Raw genomic sequence first — 27331 nt, forward strand, 5'->3', positions numbered from 1 at the left:
TATTCCCAATTGTGCTGGCAAAGTAACCCTAGACACAATGGATCAAATTAATCCCGGACACAATGCTGTTTATCTGTACTACACCAGGGATGAACCTGCTGGTTTGATTTTCCATTGGCTCCAAATCCTCTTGGATAGCTCCTGAAATCATATGGTGAAGTTATATCAGAAAAGAGCTTTAATGTGTTTGAGGCTGAGCTACAAAAGGATCATCTCTCCAGCTGAGGTCAGCTGAGTGTAGCTCAGAGTTTTTGGACCTGAGAGGTGAAGACTGCAAGCAGAAAGAGACATAAGTAAGGTGGGGAAAAAAAAAGAGTTGAAGAACAGTATGAGGGGGCATCCCCCCACCATCCGAATCAGGAGAAGGTTAACGAGCTCTTCTGGACTCAATCCTTACCTGCAGAACCTGCTCCTGCTGGAGGAAGCAAGCTTAAAAAGGAGAGCTGGTCACAGGAAAGGATGGCAACCAGTAGAAGGAAAGCTGCTGCCCCTTGGAAGGAGCTGACTAGTTACAGAGTAGTGGAGAGGGAAACAGTTGACAAGCCTCCGCTGCCCACAAAGACTTACTAAAACCCAGAAAGACCTTTGAAAGGGTCGGTGAGAGAGAGGTTCTGAAACTGAGTTAGACCCCCACAAGAAACACCCTGCCTATCACAGACAGCACCATGAAAGAAATCTTTGCTTTAGTGTCTTTGTATGTCTGCTTCAAGAAAACTTGTAAGGGTTTATAAATTCTGACACTTATTTAAAGATAGATCTTGTCAAGCACCTTGGACTTTCCAATCTATTTCTTTCCCATTACTGGGAAGGTGATGAGCCCATTGTTGCCCTTAAGTACCACAGAATTGATTCAGCTCTCAAGGCTACTCTCATAGCTACTTTTATATTCACTCCCGATAGGATACTGAGGCTAACTCGACAAGGCAGTTGAATTCTTTTTCAAGGGCAGAGGATTAGATGGTATTTCTAGAGTTCCATAAGCTACTATTTTACACAGGATTTTTTTTTTAAATTATCTATATCTCCAGCTAAAAGAGATCAATGCAGAAGCGAACTGCCATTGCTAGTTTAAATTGGATAACTGAGTTTATGGGCCTGCTGGTATCAACGTACATAGTTCCACTGAGGAATTTGAGGTAGGCTCTTCATTATATGCCCTAACCCATGATTGGCATACCTAAGCACCACTGCAAAATAAATATAATAATTGAACCAATGGAGCTATATCTACCCACACCAGCTGAATATAGGGCCCTGTATTACTTGCCAGAGTGGCAGATTTACCCAAGATATTTTTTTTTGTTATATTCATAATCATTCACCATTTATACAAGCTACCAGGCTATTTAAATTTAAAAATACATATATATGCTGGAAAGTACCACGAGAGCTTTATTAGACCTCATACTCTGAAAAAAGCTAGTTCCAGTGGAAAAAGGCATCAGTTTCATAACATGGATGCCAAAGCAAAACAGCACTTTAAGTTGATAACTAAAAAAATCTCACATATTCAGCTTGAATTGGTTACCTAAAACCAGCTAAAGATTTAGGACACTGATAAAAAGTTGAATCTGTTTAAAAGTTTGTTACCAACAGAGCTGAGTGAAATTTTTTTGCCAAAAATAGCAGATTTGTGTCAACTGAAATTTTTCATAAATTTATGTTTGCCAAATTACTTCAGTCCAGGAATATAAAAAACACCAAGAAATGTAAACATTGTTCAACATTTTCTAAAGCAAACATTTCAGCTTTTCAATTCAAAATAACTTCTTTGCTTTGAATATCAATTCTATTTTTTCTTCTAAAAAAGAGGTTAAAAACCTTAAAAAATGGAACAAAACATTTCATGTAATCTGAAACAATTTTTTTCAACATTCATGGTTTGCTGACAATTGTGAAAAAAATTGTTTCAGATAGATCCAAAACACCTTTTTTCCCCACTTTTTTGGTTTGATCACTAAACTAAAAAATCAGATATTCACACAGCTCCAGTTAGCAACTGCACACAGATATGACTGCAGGATCAGGACTTCAGATATTTGTATCAACTCCTTGATGTGCAACTGACTTTTGGGTTCACAACACAATACTATTTAAAGATAACTTTTCACAGGAAATATGTCATTGGTTCAAGCTTGAACTTGTGGTCAAAAACAAATCCTTATGCATCATATAATTTGAGCAGCTACCTTGAAAGAAAATGGGCTATTTTGGATATTGTCTCCATTTTATTTGCTGAGTTCCATTGCTCTACTTGGGTAGGGTAGAGTCTATCAGAGGTTTAGTGGCAAAGGTAACCTTGTATTATTCACCAGAGTGTTCCCAGATGGCTTTTTAAGGACATAAGAGAAACTGAAGAGGCAATGAAATGTTAATTTCTCCTGTCTAGAAGTGGACTAATGCAACCATTCCTTGGTCAACATAAGCAGATGAGAAATTTAGGAATTCTGGTTAATTATTGTAATTTAGAGATCTATCTTTTCATTACTTACCCTCATCAGTTAGATTTAAAAGAGAAAATGAAACCCATTAAAATATTGTATTTGAGGATTCTGAGGGAATGACCAGAACAGGTAATGATCAAGTGATTCATCCTGTTGCCCTTTCCCAGCTTCTGGAAAACAGAATAAGGACATTTCAGAGCATGGTTTTGCATCACTGCCCCTCCTGACTAATAGCCATTGATGGACCTGTCTTCCATGGATTGATTTAGTTCTTTTTTGAACCCCGTTATAGCCTTGGCCATCATCCTTGGCATTCTTCTTTGTACAAAACCAGTGAGTTATTTCTCTTCACATTCTGCCCATCATTCAAAAATAACCACATATAATTGTTATTATTATTTTTAATGTGGAGAAAAGAAAAGCAGTTTGGAAATAAAACAACACAGTGTGGAAAAAACATAAATTTGGAAATACACATTCATTTTACAATGAGAACAATTCATTAAAGCTCTTGAGTGCTTCATGAGTGTGGGAAAACTCCACAGCTTCATCCAAACATTCCATAAATATTACAGGCAACTCCTATTTTCCTGAGAGAGTAACCACTTCTTTGTAATTTTAGGACATTTGTAATACAGGCAAACCCTAATTAGCAGGATTTCAGATGCTCTGAAATTTAGATAACATGGTCAAGGTTTTCAAACGGAATGTGTGACTAATTGAATCATGCTGAAAAGAATTTTCAGAGTAGATGTTCAGCATTTTCTGCAAATTAGGCTCCCTCTAAGTGTTTCAAATCAGACACCCAAAATCATTAGCTATTTTGCAAATCTTGGTCACCCTGAGTATGAAATCCACATAGAACACAGTTTTCTTTATCTGAAATTCCAATTATCAGATGTGTTGGATCTCTGCCCATCAATTCCTGGAACATTTGGATAATTGGGATGTACCTGTCTGTAAATTGTAATTAACATTTTAAAATGGTTCTGAATGTCTATTGATGTCCCGAGTGACATTAACCATTGCATCCCAGGTTCTTTTTTATATTCTCCCAGGTTCTACCATATTTTAGGGCCCTGGGATCCATGTTACTGAACCAGCAGTTTGAGAGGCATATGATACAATTCATTGACAAAGCCAATAAAAAATCAAAGCAAATGAAAAGAATTCCATATAATTCAGTGCAAAGCATATTAGATTCATATCTTCATATTCCAGTTTAATCTCTAAAAAAATATAATTCAGGAAAAATAAAGACTAATTCACAATTACAACTACTTTCACGTCATGTCAGTTTCTGCATTCCATTTCAGCGTCTTTCTTTATCAACACTGATATATGATGTAAAAATTATAGCAATGGTATAAAACAGGTAATATGTGCTTCTTAATCCAAGTATGTAGAATCTACTTACATTAATAGTCAATTTTATCTTTTTTATTATACTATGTTATAAAAGTACAAATTCATACAATGTAAACTATTTTCCAGAAAGAAGCTGTTATACCTCCACTCAGTGCCCTTTAATGTATTATAAAAATCAACCTTTCGTTGCACATTACCACACAGTATGAGATTTATTGGTTCCCTGGAATCACTATATCAAGTCTATAGTACTGCATGGTCAAAATCCTGGTTACTTAATCTTCTTCTGAATTGACTAGCTATCATTTACTATAGGTGAGCGTATTTTGTATGTTAACTCTATTTTACTGTTTGAAAAGTTAGAAGGAGACAGAATGAGAGAGGCATACATTCACTGTGTTTCTCATATTCTGAGTTAAAGTTGTTCATTGATGATGCAATTTGATAGATGCTTTTTATAGTATTTTATAAAATGTGGAAATATTTGCATATTGCATCTGATCAGATAAATCCCATAAGAAGTTATGTGACACGGTTTCAGCATGAACTAGTGTTTTGAACATTAGCACTAATGACAGCACTAGGATTAATCCCCGTGGGATAAGGCAGGGATATGAGGGCTCAGAGGAATAGAATGCATAGGTATGAGTACAACATTAAAATCCTTTACTGAAGCAAAACAAAAGAATTTTCCATAAGAAAACATCTGCTCATACTTCTTCACTTCGTTCTTGTTCTCTCTCGTTGTATACAAATGGTTAAAACATTTGAGTATAAAGTGTTCCCTGAATTCTTTCTGCTTTCATTGGATGAGGAATTACATTCATTTTCCATTTCTCTTAGCATACCAAATCATAATATACACGATAAGAGTACGTTCCCCACTAACTTCCATAGACTGCAGATGGAAAACAAAGAGCTTTTGTCTTTATCTCATCTGATGTAAATATTAAGCATCTCCTTAATTCCCCTCTAGTGGATTCATAGAACGTTAAAAAATGCAGATGCTGAGGCCAGGAAATGAGGGCAGATAGGGTGGAAAAAAGTCCAGTTGAATGTATGAAAAGCCACAAATAGTGTACAATACCAGATTGCCACAAGGCAGAACATTCTAGTAAATACTGGAAACCACTAGTGCCTTAATATTCTGGGTGGGGCTGCAAAGCAGCCTCAAAACTGCTCTATCCTATATCAGCTGATCAGGGCTCAAGGTTATGGTAACTGGGAATCACACGAGCACATTGGGAGCTCTGAACCATCCCGCCATAGTGACATGGACACAAGGGGTCTAGAGAAGGGGGAAGTCACAGGAGTTCTCTATGAAATCTCTAAACCCCTATGCACACTGGCAGAATTCCCAGCTGGCCAATTAAACCAACTTTCTAAATACTGTAGCTGAGGATTTGGCCCAATGTCTGTGAACATGCCAGTCATGCCTGATTTCCTGTCAAATAATACTGCTTTGTGAAGTTTAGCACTGAATAAGCTTTTCATATGGCGTTAATTGAATTGGATGGATAAAAATTCTAACTAAGAATGCGTCACAAACTGAAAATGTAGTATAACCATGAATTGTAGGCATAAATAAACATAGGAAAGAAAACATCTCCACAATCCCTGGCAGAGGAACCTTATGATTGTCTCTAGTCTCTAGAGCTATCTTTTTTTTTTTTTAAATCAATGCTAGGGGGACAAAAAAAAATCTTACAATCAACAGTCAGGGAGCTTTTTGCACCAGTAAATAGATCATGTTCTCAGTGTTAACATTTTGAAGGTTACAATGAGGAGGTGCTCTTAAGAATCCAGAATAAATGCTGAACCAACTGCTCAACTAACAGTCCTTCCCCCAGCTCACTCCAAATGTGGCAGATTGACTAGGTCTCTGGAATCTGATTACACCACCACATTCAGCTGTCTCAGGTTAATGCCTCAAAATGTCATCTTGGATACCTATAGTGACCCTATAATAAAGGCACAGTAAAAGCCACCTGAGTGCGTTACGTTCAATACACTAGTGAATCTGTAAAGAACCTCCTTCCCAAGAGACTGCTTCAAAACAATACCACTTTAACTCACAGGGCTTGTCTTCATTGCGGGGGTAAGTCAACTTAAGTTATGCTACTCCAGCTACGTAAATAACATAGCCGGACTTGACGTAGTTTAGGCTGACTTACCCCGTGCTGTGCTGCGTCGATAGGAGATGCTCTCCTGTCAACTTCCCTTGCTCTTCTTGGAAAGGTGGAATACCAGGGTTGACCTGAGAGTGCTCTGCCATCAATTTAGCGGGTCTTCACTAGACCTGCTAAATCCATCCCTGCTGCATTGACTGCAAGAGCATCAATCTCTCCGTAGTGAAGATCAGCCCTCAGTTCTGCCTATCAAACAATGCACAATAATGATCAGATAAAGAGGCCTTAACACCATTCTAAAGCAAGATAAGCTTCCCAACCAGTGTGTAACATCATTTAAAAATATTAAAAACAACAGAGAAAAGTAGCTTAAACAAGTTGCTTTTTTTAACCAAATGAATAGATAACTGAATAAGCATGAAACTGTACTTACAAATGAAAAAAAATTCTGTTCAATACCTGTGCTCTAACTATATTTTTTAAATTAAGCCTCTGTTCTTATTCCAGGCCTGTGTATTTCCAAGACTAAAGGATTTACATTAATACATTCCAATATTTTTAATAAGCATCATGATTGTACCAGATTACAGTATATCACATATACATATATTATATACACTTATACTCTGTCCTGTGCTTTATATAGTACTGACGAAAGAACGCAAAAGGTTCCTGCAAACTTTTAAAAAGTTGGGCCTCCCTTTATTATCATATGCCGAGGGACACAAGGAATTAAGCAGAATATAAATAACTAATGCTCCTTACAAAATGTTTTGGGAAACGTTATTATTAAGCCAGCTTCTGTCAAAATTACTAATAAGTATTTACACTTGATTATGTCCACCCACTTTGTGGACTAAGCTATGGGAGCCTTCAATATGATTTATTCCATAAGTAGAATACTTAATGAGACACATTGAAATAACCTATTACGCTGATGATGTGATGACATCTTGTAACCCTGCATGAGCACCAAAATAATTGTTATAGGTGCGGCTGGTAGCACCACCTCTTATTGTGTTCCCAACACTTCCTATTAGAAGACCCTGTTTTCAATTGCTTATAGCTTTGTCAAACTTTTACCATTTGGACTGAAAATTTCCAGGCTAGGTGTTTTCCTCAGTCTGAGTATTATTAATTATTGTAAGTACTACTACTGCTACTGGAAATTTTCAGTGAAAATGGTTAAATCGTTTCTGAGAATAAGGCTAGGGAAACATACATTGTTTTGCCTATTTTCACAACATTTTGACAATGTGTAATTGAGAAGATCTAGCACCCTCAGGGAGCTGACATTTTGCAGAGTAGTGGCCTTTGCATCAGGGATGGGTCTTTTGCCATCCCCATGAAAATTTGCCCAAATTTGGCCAAATGATAAACCTTTTTAATAAAATCGCAGTTTGCACAGGCTCAGAAGAGATGACCAACATTTTAACAGATTAAAAACCTCATAGCAATTGCAGACAGCTCTGGCTGCCCTGGTCATGTTGAGACTTAGACCCCCATCTGAGAGGAGGGACCCTGTGCTCTCAATGCCCTCTCTGCTGGCCCCAGGCAGTGTAGAGGAGGAATCTGCCCAATCTGAATGCAGAGGGGAATAGACCCAAACCTGGGGGTGGGTACAAGGAGTAGATTGGTACCAAGAGCCTGGGGCTAGATACTGGGAACAGACAAGGAGCATGGCGAGAGACTAGGACTGGTGAAGGAAGGAGATGAACTGAAATCTAGTGAGGCAGAGGGAAGGGGGTGGAGAGAAGGGGAGACAGATGTGTATCATTATGATGTAACATGATGGAATTTGCTTTTTCGCTTTGATATTTGAAAGACATAGGAAATAACACACACAAAAGTATGATGTTAAAAGAACATTAAGGCTGCAAAGTCAATTACTCCAATTTAGGAAATGCCATATTTAAAGTTTTCTACACAAACTTGTTACCCCTTGTGCATATGCATGATGTAACAGTCTTTAATTACATAATCACATACTGTTTTTCCACAGAACTCCTGCCTTATTCAGTGCACAGAATGAACAAGCTCTGGGGATGAATCAGGACTGTGTAGTGAAGGAGGCTGCTACTTGCAGGAACCCTACACTTCATTAGTTTTGGAAGGTGTATAGTGAATAAAACGGGAATTGTGAGGAGAAAAAGCATGGTTTCAGGGTTAAAGAAGTTGGATACTGTCCTGGAGAACTGGATTTTATCCCTGCCTCTGATACAAAGTTCCTTTGTGGTGCCGGGCAAATCATTTCAACCAAGCTTTACACAGGTGGCCACTAACTGTCCTAATTTTCTGGGTGCCTGACTTGAGACCCCGGGGTCTGTCTTGCAGAAGTGTTGAGCACTTAGAGAAGCAACAGAAGTCAATGAAGCCATGCTTTAAACATACAAGTGCTATGTGCTAAGTATGCTGCAAAATCAGACCCCAGACCTCTGAAACTGGACTTTGTTTTCCACTCCTAAACTGGCAGGAACTGGTAGTGTAGTGCTAGAAAGAATGTGCCTTCAGAGCAAAGGGAACGCCACTCAGACAACCACCTATCCAAGTTAAGGTCTCATCCTGATAACCCTGAAGTCCCACTGAGAGTTAAAGGAACTTAACTTCTTCCACCCCACATAGCTGGAGCTTGAAAGAGTGACATTAACATATTTTAGAGGTAGTCACTTCCAATTATCCTTAGCTCAAAGGATGATAGCCCAAAATACAAGGCTTTGAGCATGGGCCCATCTCTTATAATTGTTCCCTTGAAAATGTGTCTACACCCAAACTTAGCGCTCTCTCTCTCTCAAATGAGTCATAGATTATAAGACCAGAAGGTACCATATTATGGTCATCTAGTTTGACCTCCTGCATAACACAGGCCACAGAAAAGACGGTTACTCACCTTTTAACTGTTGTTCTTTGAGATGTGTTGCTCATATCCATTCCAATTAGGTGTGTGCACGCCATGTGCACGCTCGTCAGAAGATTTTTACCCTAGCAACACTCGGTGGGTCGGCTGGGCACCCCCTGGAGTGGCGCTGCCATGGCGCTGGATATATACTCCTGCCGACCCAACGACCCTTCAGTTCCTTCTTGCTGGCTACTCTGACAGAGGGGAAGAAGGGTGGGTTTGGAATGGATATGAGCAACACATCTCGAAGAACAACAGTTACAAAGGTGAGTAACCGTCTTTTCTTCTTCGAGTGTTTGCTCATATCTATTCCATTTAGGTGATTCCCAAGCCTTACCTAGGCATTGGGGTCGGAGTGAGATGTTGCAGAATGCAAAACTGCTGAGCTAAAGGCTGCATCATCTCTGGACTGTTGAACTAGAGCTTAATGATAGGCAAAGGTGTGGACCGAGGACCAGGTAGCTGCGCGACATATCTCCTGGATGGGTACATGAGCCAGGAAGGCGGCAGATGAAGCCTGAGCTCTGGTAGAGTGAGTGGTGAGGTGGCTCGAGGGAACATGAGCCAAGTCATAACAAGTATGGATGCATGCTGTCACCCAAGATGAGATCCTCTGGGAGGAGACATGTAGGCCCTTCATTCAGTCTGCCACCGCGACGAAGAGTTGGGGCGTTTTACGAAAGGGTTTTGTGCGCTCAATATAAAATGCGAGCGCTCTACTGATGCCTAGGGAGTGCAATTGTTGCTCCCGTCATGATGAAAGTGGCTTCAGGAAGAAGACCGGTAGGAAGATGTCCTGGTTTACATGAAAGGCTGAAACCACTTTAGGAAGGAACGCCGGGTGTGGTCGCAACTGCACCTTGTCCTTGTGAAACATAGTATACAGTGGGTCCACCGTGAGAGCCCGAAGCTCAGAGACTCGTCTGGCCGATGTAATGGCTATGAAGAAAGCTGTCTTCCAGGACAGGTATAGTAGCGAGCAGGTTGCTAATAGCTCAAATGGGGCAGGCATGAGTCTGGTTAGAAGCAAGTTGAGGTTCCACGTTGGGGCAGGGCGTCGTACTTGGGGGTATAGGAGCTCCAAGCCCTTGAGGAACCTAGAAACCATAGGGTGCGAGAACACGGAGCGGCCACTCTCCCTTGTGTGGAAGGTAGAGATGGCCACCAAGTGCCCCTCAATGATGATATCGCTAGGCCCTGCTGTTTGAGATACCAGAGGTCGTCCAAGATGGTGGGGATCGAGGCCTCGGTGGGAGTGACATTCTGCGTTTCGCACCAGCAGGACAAATGCTTCCACTTGGCCAGATACGTTGACTGAGTGGAAGCTTTCCTGCTACCCAGGAGAACTTGTTGTACTGAGGCAGAGCAACGTAACTCGGACTGGTTTAACCATGCAGCAGCCATGCTGTGAGGTGAAGGCACTGCAGGTCTGGGTGCCGAAGTCTGCCGTGGTCATGAGTTATGAGGTCTGGGCGAAGAGGAAGGGTAATTGGGTTGGCTATCGACAGGTCAAGCAACGTGGTGTACCAGTGCTGTCTGGGCCATGCTGGAGCGATCGTGATCAAGCGAGCTCTGTTCCTGCGGAGCTTTATCAGGACCCTGTGAACCAGCAGGAATGGTGGAAAGGCGTAAAGCAGTTGGCTCATCCATCGCATCAGGAAAGCGTCTGAGATCGAGCCCAGAGAGAGGCCTTGGAAGGAGCAGAACGTCTGGCATTTCCTGTTCTCGCAGGAAGCGAAGAGGTCTATACGGGGAAAGCCCCAACTCTGGAAAATGGAATGAATAATGGCCGGACGAATCGACCACTCGTGAGACAGGAAGCAACTGCTGAGTCGATCTGCCAGAGTGTTCCGAACGCCTGGGAGAAAAGATGCTACCACGTCTATTGAGTGGGCTATACAGAAGTCCCAAAGCTGGATGGCTTCCTGACAAAGGGGGTAGGACCGTGCCCCTCCCTGCTTGTTTATGTAATAGATGGCCGTTGAGTTGTCTGTGAAAACTGAGACACAGTGGCCTTGTAAGTGCTGTTGAAATGTCTGGCACGCAAGGCTGACTGTTCTCAGCTCTCGGACATTGATGTGCAAGGCCAGCTCCTGAGATGACCAAAGGCCTTGAGTGTGAAGATGTCCGAGGTGGGCATCCCAGCCGAGAGATGAGGTGTCTGTTGTCAGGGCCATGGAAGGCTGGGGTGGGTGGAACGACGTCCCTGCATGCACCAGGGAGGGCGTCAGCCACCAGTCGAGGGAGCCTAGGATGCTCGGGGGAATGGTGACTATCATGTCTATGGCATCTCTGCCCAGGTGGTATACCGAGTTAAGCCAAGATTGAAGGGGACGGAGACGTAGCCTGGCGTGTTTGGTCACGAACGTGCAGGCAGCCATGTGACCCAATAGACCGAGACAAGTGCGAAACAAAGTCATTGGGAAGCTTTGTAGGCTTTGGATAATTGTTACCATTGCCTGAAACCGAGTTGGTGGTAAGCAGGCTCTGGCGAGATTGGAGACCAGGATGGCCCCAATGAAGTCTATCCTCTGTGTGGGAACCAGAGTGGATTTGTCTGTATTGATCATCAGGCCTAAATATATGAATAGGTCCTTGACGATGCCTACATGATGGGTGACTTGTGTCTTGGAGGTCCCTCTGATAAGCCAATTGTCAAGATACAGAAAGAGGTGTATCCAGTGGCGGCGGAGGGAGGCGGAGACTACAACCATGCACTTTGTGAATACTCTCGGTGCTATAGAGAGGCCAAACGGTAGGACCATAAACTGGAAATGCTGATGGTTGGCTACAAATTGGAGGTACTGCCTGTGTGGAGGATAAATGGCGATGTGAAAATACGTGTCCTTCTTATGGAGGGCAGTATACCAGTCTCTGGGATCCAAGGATGGGATGATGGTCCCCAGGGATACCATGCGGAACTTCAACTTTATCATGAACTTGAGTTCTCGCAAGTCTAGGATAGGTCTGAGACCTCCCTTCGCCTTGGGGATTAGGAAATAGTGGGAGTAGAACCCCTTCCCCCTTTCGTCTTCTGGTACTTCCTCTATGGCTCCCATGGTAAGGAGCGTGCGCACCTCTTGTAAGAGGAATTTCTCGTGAGAGGGGTCCCTGAAGAGGGACGAGGGTGGGGGGTAGAAGGGAGGGGGCGAAATAAACTGGAGGTGGTACCCAAGTTCCACTGTGCGTAGGACCCAATGGTCTGAAGTTAGCTGGGACCATGCAGGGAGGAAAAAGGACAGGCGGCTGGAAAAGAGAGGTAAAGGATCCTGGAAAGGAACTGGTACCCCATCCTCGGGCGCACCCTCAGAAGTTTGGCTTTGGCCCCGTAGGTGGTTTGGAGGGATCTTGACTCTGGCCCCCTTGGGGTCCAGACCACCGTCTACGATTGCCTCAGCCACGTCCTCTGCCGAAGTCCTGTCTCGGTCTAGGCGGGGGGATAAGGGCAATGAGGCTGGGGACGGAAGGACCTGTGCTGAGTCACTGGGGTGTGCATCCTGAGGGAGCGCATGATGACCCTGTTGTCCTTAAGGCTCTGTAGTCTCGGGTCAGTCTTTTCAGAGAATAGACCTTGACCATCAAAGGGCAGGTCCTGTATGGTGGTTTGTAACTCAGGTGGAAGACCTGAGACCTGAAGCCATGATATCCGCCTCATGGTGACACCTGAAGCCAGGGTCCTGACTGCAGAGTCAGCTGCGTCCAGGGAGGCCTGGAGGGAAGTTCTCAGCACCTTCTTCCCTTCCTCCAAAAGGCAGCAAACTCTGGGCAGGAGTCTTGGGGAATGAACTCCTTGAATTTCTCCACCGCCGTCCAGGTGTTATAACTGTACTGGCTGAGCAAGGCTTGCTAGTTTGCCACCCTGAGCTGGAGGCACTCAGTAGAGTATACCTTGCGGCCCAATAAGTCCATGCGCTTAGCCTCCTTTGATTTTGGGGCAGGAGCTTGCTGGCCATGGCATTCCCTTTCATTGACTGATTGCACGACAAGGGAGCAGGGAGGAGGGTGCATGTACAGGTACTCATACCTCTTAGAGGGTACCATGTACTTCCCCTCAACTCCCCTAGCCGTGGGCATAACAGATGCTGGAGATTGCCAGATGGTATCGGTGTTTGCTTGTATTCTGCAGATAAACGGCAAGGCCACTTTTGTGGGGGTGTCAGCTGACAGGATATCCACCACCAGGTCCTCTATCTCTGCGACCTCCTCCACCTGAAGATTCATATTCAGGGCCACCCACCTCAGGAGGTCCTGATGTGCCCGCAGGTCAATTGGAGGAGGGCCCGAGGAGGATGTCCCTGCCACCGCTTCATCTGGAGAGGAGCAAGAGGAAAGGCCAGGGACAAGAGGATCCTGCATGGGCTCCTGTTTGTGGGCGACGTCAGGCTCAGGTGGAACTTGAGACACTGTCGTCTGAATGAGAGCCTCCTCTGTACCTGCGGGAGGGGCGCGGCTGACCGTTGCCTCCGGTATCCGGTGTTCCGATGGTGCGGAGCAGGATAGTATTGGAGGCGCACCTTGGGCTTGATGGTATGCCCAAGGTGTCCAGAACGACCACTGGTGGGGTCCCTGTTCCTGGGTCTGGGTCTCCTGAAAGACACGGCCAGGCACATCTGAGTCACGGTCCTGTGCATAGGAAGCACTGTCCGCGTGAGAAGACACAGATGTGTGACGAGATGGCCAAGGAGGTGCTGAAAACCCCTGGGAAGGGTCATGATCTCTAAACGATCTTTCCTTGTGTAGCACCAAAGAGCGGTACCAGTTACCATACTGGTACCAGGAACAAAACCGGGACCTGTGACCGGAGCGGTGCCGGGAGGTCGACCAGGATCTGAAGGCTCGATAAAGAGAGCGGCTGCGAGACGTGTGGTGTGGGGAACGGTACCAGGAGCTGGATCAGTGCCGAGAGTAGCGGGCCGGCGAATGGGACGCTGAGCAGTGCCGCGAGTGCGATCGTACTGAGATGGAGAGCGGTTCCGGGACTGCGAGCAGCATTGGGACTGGGATCGGCAACAGGACCGAAAGTGCCAGTGGGACTCTGATCGTGATCGGTGCCTCTCGACGGTGCCAACAGAGGGTGGCCTCAGCAGGGCAGGCTTGCCTATCGATTGAATGACCCTCACCGGCAGTGCTGGGGGTTGAGGCAGCATGGACTCCATCAGGGCGATCAGCTCCCTTGTCATGGAAAAGGTCTCTGGCATGGAGGGAATTGTGAGCTCAACCATGGCGTGCGCCGGGGAGCTTTCAGGCGCCAGACTAGACGGTCCTTGCGGGACCAGAATTGACGGTGCCGAAACTGTCGGTGCCGCGGCAGGTGTCGGTGCTGGGCGGTCTGACTTAGGTGGGTGCTCCAACTGCGGTGCAGGTGGCATGGAAGCTGCAGGAGTCTTATGTTTCTTAACCCGCGGAGAGAGGGAATGGTGCTGAGCAGACGACGGTGCCGGCGACAGTCAGTGCCGAGGGGCCTTAGCAGTACCAGCTCGATCCGGTGCCGAGGAGACACTTCTGCTTGATATGGACTGTCCAGCGCTTGGTGCCGAGGGCACAGGAGTAAGAGCTGCCTCCATCAGGAGGTGTTTCAGATGAAAGTCCCGCTCCTTCTTCGTCCTGGGCTTAAAGGCCTTACAGATCCGGCACTTATCCGAGAGCTGGGATTCCCCGAGGCACTTAAGGCAAGAGTCGTGGGGATCTCCCGTTGGCATTGGCCTGTGGCAGGTCGAGCACGGTTTGAAGCCCGGTGAACCGGGCATGGGGCCCGGTACCGGGTGCGGGGAAGGGGCTAATCCCCAAACCCTTGTCAACTATATACACTAACAATAACAAAGAATGAATAAAACTAACTATAACTATAGAATTTACAACTATATACACGATAATTAATAAGAGAACTACGAGTAGCTAGGGAGGTGGAGATCAGCTAAGCCGCGCTCCACTATTCCAACGACCAACACTGGCGGTAAGAATGAACTGAAGGGCCATTGGGTCGGCAGGGGTATATATCCAGCGCCATGGCGGCGCCACTCCAGGGGGCCCCCAGTCGACCCACCGAATGTTGCTAGGGTAAAAATCTTCAGATGAGCGTGCACGCGACGTGTGCACACCCTAATTGTAATCGATATGAGCAAGCACTCGAAGAAGAATTTCATCAAACTCATCTGGAGGAAAATATGTAGTTTATGATATTTAACTATCTCCATGTATTTTTCCCTATGAGTTTACACCCTTCTCTAGATTTCCTAGTGCATCCTGCTTTCTCTAGATCCGTCTCTTAGACAGTATGTGTGATGACGACCAACTTTATGCTTATGGGCAGGGATTGAAAAGGGGATCTCCAGAAATATGTAGTTTATGATATTTAACTATCTCCATGTATTTTTCCCTATGAGTTTACACCCTTCTCTAGATTTCCTAGTGCATCCTGCTTTCTCTAGATCCGTCTCTTAGACAGTATGTGTGATGACGACCAACTTTATGCTTATGGGCAGGGATTGAAAAGGGGGTCTCCAGAAATAAAAACATGAGTCTTTACAGCTTGAGCTAATGGGCTTGCAAGTCATATTTCTTTGTCCAATAAATAATGGCTTTGGAATCCCAGACAATTAGGCTGAGATTTTTCACACCAAATTCCCAGTAAAATGAACGATAAATTAATATTATAATAATGGGCATTCTTCAAATGCATGCAGTAATAATGATTACGGTGAGTAAAAAACATATGAAAGAACTAGGAGGAAAAATGTAGTTAACTGAGAGACTGATTTGTTCCCCATGCATTGCTGCAGTGCCCTTCTTACAGCTCCTTAGATTTGAACAAGTCCTAGAAGCTGTGATAATGAACAGAGAGCAGGTGAAGCAGTCAAGTGTATGGTAAATCATTCTTGAATTTATCACATGGGTATAACCTCCATCAATGTGGGTGGGGATGGTAACGTATAGAAATTAGTATATGCACAATACTTGAAAAATGAAGGCACTATACAAGCAATATGTTTATTTGTGTATACTATACAGCAAAAGGGGCTTGTTTTTCTTGGGTGAGAAAAGCAATTCACTGCCCACTGTGAAGTTAGTGCTGAAATTCCAGCTTCAACGTCCTTGTTATTTATATGATTTGATTATATTTTAGTTCTTTATGGACTCACTAAAATATGCGCTAATAAAATCACGTTAGCCTTTTATTATCAACTACTTTACCACACAACTATCGCAAGCCTTAAAATTTCTGGTCCTGGTAAGTAGGCTCTCTAGCAATCAATGTATTTGTTCTGCTGGGTTTGGCAATCGATGCTCATGAAAAGGTAACAGATTTTTTTTTTAGTATCCTTCAAGGAGTTTGCAAACATACTGTATTTTTAAAAAGAGCATTTCATTTATTTCAACACAATACCAGAAGGAATTTAGTTTGAGTAAACTATTACAAACACCTTTTCTTACCTGATGAGGAACAATTGGCTGAGAGAAAGATTCTATATTAGAAATTCACTAGATATTTAAGGCTTTATCTTGCTATCAATTCCCTGACTCTACCAGACTACATGTAAAAAAACATTGGCAGGAGATGGCCTGCAGTACCTTTTCAAAAGTAAAGTGGTGCAAAAATTACCTGTGAGCACCCACTTACACCTCTAAAATCAGATGAGTTAGCGTCTAGTAACCCATCAAGCCTATGCCCCCGCAGGTGCAGGGGATCATCCCTAGGTAGACATATACTATAATGGTGTTATTTGAAGTAGAATACATCAAGGTCTGTGACTTTAAAACTGGTTATGGTCTTACATCACTGGAGGAAGGTGGAAAGGAAAGTTAGACAGGAATGATGCAGTTGTAACAAAAGACACAGTCATCTCAAAAAAAATCTCAATTTATACAATACTGGAAATGACACAGATTGGATTAATGGGAGATTGGGGGATTTTACATTTTAGACCCAGAAAGGGCTACTAGTCCCTTCTGGAAGAAGGAAACTTGCCAAGAGGTGTTGGTCTATATTTCAGGGCTCTTTACTGGAGCCTGATTGTGTAGCAAAGAAGTCAATAAGCACTTTACCATTGACTTCAATGGGAGCAGGATCAAGCTTGTGGGGATCAGTAACCCAAGGAAGAACTGGCGCTAACCTCACAGCTGGGAGATTGCTCTTCCTCAGCAAATACAATACAAATCTAGTGCACACAATAAATTGTTAAATATTGTTGGCAAATACAGAACACACATATGAAGCAGTTCCAACCGGTTAGAAACCACGGTGAGGGGTGCTAATGGAAACCCGATGACACAGAAGATGTGCTATGGCAGAAGAAAATGGTGCCATGCCATCTCTTTAGAGTAGGTTAGGAAAGTCAAATTGCTCACCTGCCCTCCAGCAGACAGATCCCTCCATATTAGAAGCACCTAGTGTTAACTGAAAGGTAGAGAGTAAACCCTTTCCTGCATTAATAATGTATGATGAAATGTGACAAAAGCAAAGTTGCATGCACTCTATATCAAACATTGCAGCTATAGAAGTATATTTTTGAAGAACAATATGTGGGGAAATAAAGACTCGGAGTTATGATAAAACTCCCTGTTTTCACTTTGGGAAATTGCTCTTGTTAAACAGTACTGACACAAAGTTGCACCCTTTGGACAAATTTGCAATTTTCCTCAGGTGAAATTTTTCTACATTCAAACAGAAATGTGGCTGTTTTCATTATAAACTGAAATACCTCCTTTTTATTTTCACGCGCAAATTTGAGGCAACAATAAACTATTTAGGATCCCAGACAACAACTACTTTTTCAGTCTGGAAGCCCCAGTGATGTCTGATCATTTTTTTCTTGCAGCTCTAATTCCACATTCATCATTCTTAAAACTGTTTCTCTCTATATGCTCTAAATTTTATTGTATGGAGTTATAATAATCTATGGATTTAAAGCCCTAAGTCCCAGTAAACTTTGGCCCCCTCAGTCACCTGTTTTGCAAAATTAAATGACTAGCATTCCAGTTATCCTGTGTGCACTCACATTTACCCCAGCAGCGCAGGGAGGTACAAACTGTACCTGTTTCACCCATCAATAATTCCATGCTATGCAGTGGTAGAGGTATTACTGTTTCCCTCAGACAGGGATTCCATTAAGGGAATACTGCTTTATGTTTCAGACAAGAGACATGCTTAATCTATTTGGGTTGTGCTGGCTATTCCAGAGTCTCTGGTGGGGTGGGAACTGTAGGTGGCTTGCACTACTATGATTGCACTGCTGTGAGTCCACAGCCTGGGTCCTGCCAATGAAACAATCAAGCCCTATATCTTAAGAACTTTCCTAGGATTTTTAGGTTTTGATTCTCATTTACGCTAAGGTCCCCTTATACCACTCTAGGAGAAAAGGAGGCCCATACAATCGATGCCATTATAAAGGTTGCCAGTTTTGTTAACCAAGGAAGTATTACTAGTTCTGTAAGATTAGGCACTTCATTTCATAAATATAAACATTCAAAACGTTTTTGGTCAACTCTGTTGACTAATTCAAATCTTCCTAAATCATCTGAATTGTTAAAAACAAAACAAAAACCCCAAATGCTTTTCATTGCAATTAAAATTCTCCTTTTCTGGTGCAGAAACAGGATAATCAAAGATTCTTAACTCTCCCAGAACCTAAGCAACATTCAGACTATATGCATCATCCACAGGAGTAAGGATGGTCTCAGAATGTTGGACTCTACCTGCAAGGTATTGAGTGCCTCCTCCCTAGTCCTGCATTCCCTTGAACACCAATAGAATGAACCCACATCCCTCAACTTCCTCTCCACAGACATAAAGGGGAAAGAACAAAGATGAGTTTGTTGTGGAGGTGTAGCAAATCTGGGTATTGGAGGACTTAAGTGTGAACCAATGAATTTTAGGGTACTGCAGTCATGATTTGCTGAGGTGCTGAGCATTTGCAGCTCTGAGATACTTACAACAGTGGATGTTTCTCTGAAAATCAGGCCCTTAGCATTTTGCAGCAAGTGTTCAGCACTTTGCAAGATTGAGCCCTTAGCCATAAAAACATATTTTACATATAAAAATACAGCAGATTTCCTTCTAAAAATCAAATCTTGAGTGTTATTCCCCTCTGAGTATGTTTTTACATATTCTCAAAGAGACATCTGGGATTTACCGTGAACAGTGCAAAAGACTGTTTTATAGTTATTAGAACACACACTGTAGTACCTTTAAACACCGATTGAAAAAAAAAAAGTTGAAAAAACTTTTAATCTCAAAGAAATTCTGGTCCAACTCGAATTTTTGCTTAGTGAATTGTAAACAAACTTCTTAGAATGCTGAGAGTTTTCTCATTTCTTTCCAGCAAAGGCAGTCTCAAACACATCAAGTCCTGCATTGAAGTAAACCTGAGCTGAATTGATGCTGTTCAGCACCTTTGACAAGGCTGCTTGAAGGGTCTCATTTGACTGATGTAGCTTGCAGTGCTCCAGTGCCTCTAGTAGTACTGAAAATTGGCTCATCTTTTCATCCAGCCTGTAAAGAATGTTTCTAAAAGAGAACAATGGAAAATGGTAAATGCTTTACTCAAACAGATGAAAACAATTACTTCATCACAAATCATCAGGGATCCCTCAAAGTACCAGCTATGCTTTACAAATGATACATATCTATAGCAAACCTAGCCTGCAGCACACTGAAAAGATGTGTACATATTTATTCTGGTTTTTGAAAGTACACCTGTCCATCGCTTTAGGTGCATGTACACTAAAAACATTTACAAAGCCTATGCAAGAACACCCAGACTCTTCCTTGCTCACTCAGTCATTCAGGATTCAATTGAACTCACACACTTAGGCCCACAACATCCCTCTTGAAGTATCTCATGTTCTCAGCGGGATTGTGTTTAGTCCCTCTTTTAAAAGATTTAAGTTATTACTGGGGAACCTATATATGAAAGAAATATTTTATTTCCTCTCTGCTCCTGTTGCTTATTTCGCACTTTAATATTAGGGAGAAATCCTGGTCAGACTGAAGACAATGCAAAACTCTCACTAACTTCATCAGGAACGTTATTTCACCCAGAGTCCTCTGTGACATCATCACCAGTGCAACCATCTTTAATATTGCAGACTAAAGTCAGAGAAACTAAAGCAGGGATCAGTAACCTTTGGCACACGGGAAGCGGGAACCTCTGCGGGCAGCAGCATGGGACGAGGAATGTGCTGACTGCTGCTTCCGGCAGCTCTCCCTGAACCTGCAGACAGTCCAGGTAAACAAATCGTCATGCCCCGCCAGTGGATCTCCCTGATGGACCACGTGCCAAAGGTTGCCGATTCCTGCACTAAGGAATAGCAAAACTCTTACAAAACAAAAACTTATGTTTTCAGGCAACATCCTTATAAATTAACAAAAAATAACCAAAGATAAATACAGACAACATGAGATACAAGCAGAATTATTCATACAGGATCCAATCCTGAAGTTGCTATTGCAGGAAAACCTACTGCCAGATTCTTTGGGAACTTTGTCTGTGTAAGGTGTTGCAGCTATTATTAAAGCTATTCAATGGTTTTCATGAGACTTCTGGAGGTCTTTTAAAGCAGTAATCTAAATGCAGTAGTAAATGCAGTAATCATTATACCAATTAAATAATCATGTAAATATCATAAAACTCTACCCTAGGGGCACCTTTGATTGCAAACCAAAGTATGTGAAGTTTCAGTTAAAAAGGCCATAAGTGATTCTGTGCAGGACTTTATCCAGAAAAACACAGAGAGAAAGAAATTCCATAGCACGAACACGAAAACAGTAACAAAGAAAGCAGGACAGCCAAGAGACTACATTAGTAACTTAATTACAAGACAGGCCCAGTGGCAACTCCAAATTAGTAATAAAACTGCCAGGGATATTCACCTGGAAGATAGAAGACTACAAAAGAGTATCTGTTGCAGACTACTATCAGAGTCTTCTAATTACCAGAGGGAGTTGTAATGAAGTGGCAGGATAAATGGCAACTCAGAACAGCCACTTATGCTCAGTAGTATTTTGTGTATAGCAGTGTGTAGCAAAATGCTATGAATAAAGTGTGACATTTTCCAAGTATATGAAACAGCTCAGATCTTTAAAAATGTATTTCTTACTAGCCTTACCTATTTCTAATTCGTTTGCTCTTACAGGGAGTATTAAATACCCAAACAATAATTAGAATAGTGCTGTAGGAATGATAAACTTTGTATCCTTCAACAGGATAGCACCTAGCATATTTTGAGTGCTACACCAAAAAATAATCATTATGAACACGTGTGTGTATGTGGGGGAAACTGCATGAGTAAAACAGGGCAGTGCCCACTTCAAAGATCTGTTTAACATGATTCTGTTACATGTGAACATGATGTACCATAATTTTAAGGCGACTGGATGATGCTGCCTGTAGTTACAGGACTTCTGTGTAGTATAATGAGTGAAATAGGTGCATGCTGATAGCCAGAGAGGTTTTCTTAAAGGTGAGTTGAGGGAGGACTGCTAGCCTCACACTGGGTCCCAGAGCAGTCATGCCCTTAGGGAAGTTACAGGGGAGTGAGTTATTTAGAATACCATACTGCTCCTTGAGGGCTGGATCCTACTTGCTCTGAAGTCCAGGTTTCCGCATTGACTTCAAAGGGAGTAGGGTCAAATTCTTTCAAAGGATATGTGCATGCCCCTCTCATGCAGTGTTCATGACATACTACAGCACATATGCTGGGGAGACTGGATGCCTAGTCATACTCTCAAACTATCAAGCCACACAATCTTGTGGACAGTGGCCAGCATAGAAGCCAATCACCTTCCTTCTTAACAGGTATGTTGCAGTCCTGTCTGGCACCGGGTTGAGGTGGGAAGAAGCAGCTCACTGTATGCTTTCTCTCCACTAACGCATCCTTTACATGAAATAGAGGAAAATAACATTGATAATTTAAAATTATTTCAACAATGGCTTTTTTTTTTAAAAGGCTAAATTATGACAAGCAATGAAACATACCATGGCATTAAGAACAAGAGTACTTGTGGCACCTTAGAGACTAACAAATTTATTTCAGCATGAGCTTTCTTGAGCTTTCTTGAGCTACAGCTCACCCCTTCAGATGCAGACTAAATTTGTTAGTCTCTAAGCTGCCACAAGTACGCCTGTTCTTTTTGCGGATACAGACTAACACGGCTGCTACTCTGAAACCTGTCATGGCATTAAGGGATACAATTTAAATTGTTGAAGTCAATGGGAGTTCTCATTGACTTTGATAGAGCCAGAAGTTCATCCTAAGTACCTAAATGCTTTGGCACTGTAGTCTGCATTTAGGTACCTAGAGAAAGCTATAGGGCCAGATCTTCAACTTGTGTAAATCTTTATATGTCAACTGAAAACAATGGAGCTATGACAATTTACATCAGCCACAGATCTGACCCACAGAGGAGAAATGGCAACCTAAAGATGGCAAGATTTTGAGGTCAATTAGAAAGTGCATTTTAGAGGTGTATAGGGACCTATCTTTACCACTTCCACCTTGAGTATTAAAATTTACTGTAAACAAGCCACATGAATAAAATAGATTGTTTATCTTTATGAACATCTACTAGGATCTTAACACATTTTCACTCTGCTGCAGTGATTCCAATGGTAGGTTGGTTACAGGCTATTATTTAAGTAGGGCTGTTGATTAATCGCAGTTAACTCACGCGATTAATTCAAAAAAATTAACTGTGACTAAAAACTGCGATTAATCACACTGTTAATAAAATATCAATTGAAATTAATTACATATTTTAGATGTTTTTCTACATTTTCAAATACATTGATTTCTATTACAACACAGAATACGAAGTGTACAGTGATCACTTTCCATTATTATTTTTATTACAAATATTTTCACTATAAAAACTATAAACAAAAGAAACAGTATTTTTCAATTCACCTCATACAAGTACTGTAGTGCAATCTCTTTATCGTGAAAGTGCAACTTACAAATGTAGATTTTTTTGGTTACATAACTGCATTCATAAACAAAACAATGCAAAACTTTAGAGCCTACAAGTCCACTCAGTCCTACTTCTTGTTCAGCCAATTACTAAGACAAACAAATTTGTTTACATTTACGGGAGATCCTGTTGACTGCTTCTTATTTACAATGTCACCTGAAAGTGAGAACAAGTGTTCGCATGGCACTTTTGTGGCAGCATTGCAAAATAATTACATGCCAGATATGCTAAACATTCATATGCCCCTTCACACTTCATCCACAAATCCAGAGAACATGGTTCCATGCTGATGATGCTTGTTAAAAAAATAATGCATTAATTAAATTTGTGATTGAACTCCTGGGGGAGACTTGTATGTCTCCTGTTCTGTTTTACCCATATTCTGCCATTAATTTCATGTTATAGCACTCTTGGATGATGACTCAGCCCATGTTCATTTTAAGAACACTTTCACAGCAGATTTGACACAATGCAAAGAAGGTACCAAAGTATAGATACAGCACTTGACCCAAGATTTAAGAATCTGAAGTACCTTTCAAAATCTGAGAGGGATGAGGTGTGGAGTATGCTTTCAGGTGTCTTAAAGGAGCAACACTCTGATGTGGAAAACTACAGAACCCGAAAAATAAAATCAACCTTCTGCTGGTGGCATCTGACTCAGAGAATGAAAATGAACATGTGTTGGTCTGCACTGCTTTGGATTGTTATCAAGCAGAATCCGTCATCAGCATGGATGCATGTCTTCTGGAATGGTTGTTGAAGCATGAAGGAATATATGAATCTTTAGTGCTTTGGGCACGTAAATATCTTGTGATACAAGCTACAACAATGCCATGCGAATGCCTTGTCATAGTATAATTCCTCAATCTGAACCTTAGAGTTCAAATATGAGGTACTAGCATAAATTCCTCTAAGTTTAATTACCAGCTTAGATCTGATAGCGCTGCCACCAGCCAGAAATTCCAGTGTCTGGCTCACTCTGGTCTCCCCAAAACCTTCCCTGGGGGACCCCAAGACTCAGATGCCCTGAGTCTCACAACAAAGGGAAATAACCCCCACTCCCTTCCCCCTCTTTACCCTCCTCCCAGATCTTCCCATCCTGGGTACTCTAGGAGTTACCCTGCTTCAATTCCTTGAAACACAACACAGAGAGATCAGGTTCGCTCACCCTCACTCAGAGTCCCTGCAAATGCAAGCTTTGTAACCTAACACAAAGGAGATTTTCCCCTCCCCGTTTCTTAGCCTTCACCAGAGGAAAAAAAATCAAACAGGTCTTAAAAAGAAAGCTTTATATTAAAAAGAAGAAAAAAGACATAAAAATGGCTCTGTTCAAGGTGACAAATACAGGGTCATTGGCTTAAAGAAAACAACTGAATAATAACCTTATCCAAAAGAAATACAATTTAAACATTCCAGCAAACTACACACTGTAAATACAAAAAAAACAATACTAAGCTTCTGTCTTCTACCTTTGTACTTACACTTGAAAACAGAAGATTAGAAAGCCTGGAGATAGAGAGATCACTCTCAGAGCCGAGAGTGCAACAGAGACAGACAAAGAACCCACACCCAAAACTTCCCTCCCTTGAGATTTGAAAAATCTTGTTTCCTGATTGGTCCTCTGGTCAGGTGTTTGGTTCCCTTTGTTAACCAGTTACAGGTAAAAGAAACATTAACCCTTAGCTATCTGTTTATGACACGCCTGTTCTCACTTTAGGTGACACTGTAAACAAGATGTGTGCAGCATTATCTCCCGCAAATTGTAACCAAACTTGTTTGTCTGAGCAATTGGCAGAAGTAGGACTGAGTGGACTTGTACGTTCTAAAGTTTTACATTGTTTTATTTTTGAATACAATTATTTTTTGTACCTAATTCTACGTTTGTAAGTTCAACTTTCATGATAAAGAGATTACACTACAGTCATTGTATTAGGTGAATTGAAATATACACTTTCTTTTGTTTTTTACAGTGCAAATATTTGTAATAAAAATAAAGTGAGCAATGTACACTTTGTATTCTGTGTTGTAATTTAAATCAATATATTTGAAAATGCAGAAAACATCAAAAATATTTAAATAAATGGTATTCTATTAATGTTTAACCGTGTGATTAATCACGACTAATTTTTAATCGCTTTACAGTCCTATATTTAAGACAAATACTCTTAACTGACCAGAGTACAAATCAATATATAATGAGGTATATTTAGTTGTCTAGTGAATGTAAGAGACAGGAGAGCTTTCATCATCATGTAAAAGAAGATCTTAACTTCTGTAATAATAATATAATTTAGGAACAGTTGATCTATTGCACAGTATGGTGGAACCGTTTTGTGATGTATGATAATACTTTAAAAGCATAACAAGCAACATTAGAAGTATCTTTTAAAAAAATTCTTCTATGGATTCTCACCAGGATCTTATATTTTCCAATTACTTATCTCTGCATTGCAAACCATACTACTTATTATTTTTTGCTGCATATAACAAATTCTTTTTATGAATCCTTACAAAGAGTCAGCGAATAGTATTTCATTTTTGTATCTCCAAGTTTCATCAAATGAAAAAATGGCTATAATGTTACTCAGTTTTTGTGTTTTCATGTATTTTCCAATCAGTAAAAAGTGTTTTAATTACAAATTACAATTGCTTTGAAAAATACCTCGCCATTTCACTTGAATGCATTAATATTGATATTCAATTGCTATACATAGACCCATACCCAAAACACCTACATTTACTCTATGTAATTCAATCACTAAAACATTCTGTAACTGAAATCGTTTTTGTAGCCTACACTTTTAAAACAACATTAATTCCACCCTCTTGCCTAATCGTTTAAATATCTTCCTTCATCTTTAATTATTTTGATCTTAAAAATATAATTCATATAGTCAGCCTGACCCACACAAAACAGAGAGACTACTAAAAGGAAAGTGTAATACATTATTGATGACACTAATGAAATTACAACACACATCACTCATCTTAATGGGTCTGTTTCAATGATACATCACAGCGACCTGAAAAGTACAGCACCAAACTAGAACACCTAATTAATAATTCCAGACAGTACTACTGAAAGAGATAAAGCATCTTCATATAACTGACAAATCAGTCTTCATAAACTAAGGCAAAGGGGCATATAAAATGAATTTTAAAAAAAAGGAATCTATAGTCCGTACAATGAGTCATTTCCATGTCTGCAAGCATGCCTGTCGCTGATGGAAGTAATGACTTTGTATTCTAATGTTGATTTTCATTATCATAACTGGGCATGGAATGCCACTCCTTACACAACTGAAATTAACAGGCATTATACCTCATGCTAGGAAGCTTCTCAGTGATAAATCACACTTGATAATAAGTCATGTCTTTCAAAACAGACTAAGCTGTGTGTAAAGCATCAAAGAGTCCTGTGGCACCTTACAGACCAGCGGTGAGCAACCTATGGCACGTGCGCCGAAGGCGACACGTGAGCTGATTTGCAGTGGCATTCACACTGCCCCGGTCCTGGCCGCCAGTCCGGGGGGCTCTGCATTTTAATTTAATTTTAAATGAAACTTCTTAAACATTTTAAAACCCTTATTTTCTTTACATACAACAATAGTTTAGTTATATATTATAGACTTATAGAAAGAGATCTTCTAAAAGCATTAAAATGTATTACTGGCATGCAAAATCTTAAATTAGAGTGAATAAATGAAGACTCGGCGCACCACTTCTGAAAGGTTGCTGATCCCTGTTATAGACTAACAGATGTATTGAAGCATAAGCTTTCGTGGGTGAATATCCACTTTGTCAGATGCAAGATGAAGTGGATATTCACCCACGAAAGCTTATGCTCCAATATATCTGTTAGTCTATAAGGTGCCACAGGACTCTTTGTTGCTTTTTACACATCCAGACAAACACAGCTACCTCTCTGATACTTAAGCTGTGTATACAATACTGTGTATAATATAGGGACCAATATATACCCCCAAACTATTTTAGAAGTTATACTGAAGCAATGGGACTATTAAAAGTAGATTACTGTATTTACCTTGTCACTGAAAGAGATTATTTTATTTGGGAGACAAGCATGTACAAAAATATGAGGTGAATTATTGTGCCATTCAGCTATATCTTCTATCCTAAGGGTTCAGGTTTGTATTTTGCAGACCAAAAGTAATTACTAAATCATTGAATGTGACAGCAAGCAAAAGGTCCCAGATGAGTTGAGTTCACATTGTCTCAATGGGATCACATTAAAATCACTTATGGGAAAGTGCAATGAGTATCTCTGTCTGTTCTACTTATAATCAAATGTTGTGACTAGAGCTGTTTCAATACTCTTACAAATTCATTTTATGTATCTCTGAATGATTTGTAATTATGGTCTGGAAAAAAAACAAGTGATTTCTGACATCCTTTTTTATTTCCCTTCTCATCGTCATGAAAATTTTCAGTTCTGAATCCACCTCTCTTAAAGGCAGGGAGCTTGTCCACTTTCATTTTTGAACAACACCTAATGCATTGCTGTGTT

At 41.4% G+C, this 27331-nt stretch overlaps 1 protein-coding gene across 2 annotated transcripts in view; it reads right to left on the bottom strand.

Annotated features, from left to right (window-relative positions):
* Nucleotides 1-15220: 15220 nt before the first annotated feature.
* The window catches only part of NAALADL2 (N-acetylated alpha-linked acidic dipeptidase like 2), a 912012-nt gene continuing 899901 nt past the window's right edge, over nt 15221-27331 (bottom strand). For both annotated transcript variants that reach the window (XM_075068381.1, XM_075068380.1), the window contains one exon: nt 15221-19341. In XM_075068381.1, the coding sequence (XP_074924482.1) occupies nt 19143-19341 (199 nt within the window). In that variant the 3' untranslated portion in view covers nt 15221-19142. The remainder of the gene's footprint in view (nt 19342-27331) is intronic.

The sequence above is a fragment of the Chelonoidis abingdonii genome, chromosome 8 (genome assembly GCF_003597395.2).
Source record: "Chelonoidis abingdonii isolate Lonesome George chromosome 8, CheloAbing_2.0, whole genome shotgun sequence".
Classification (NCBI taxonomy): domain Eukaryota; kingdom Metazoa; phylum Chordata; order Testudines; family Testudinidae; genus Chelonoidis; species Chelonoidis abingdonii.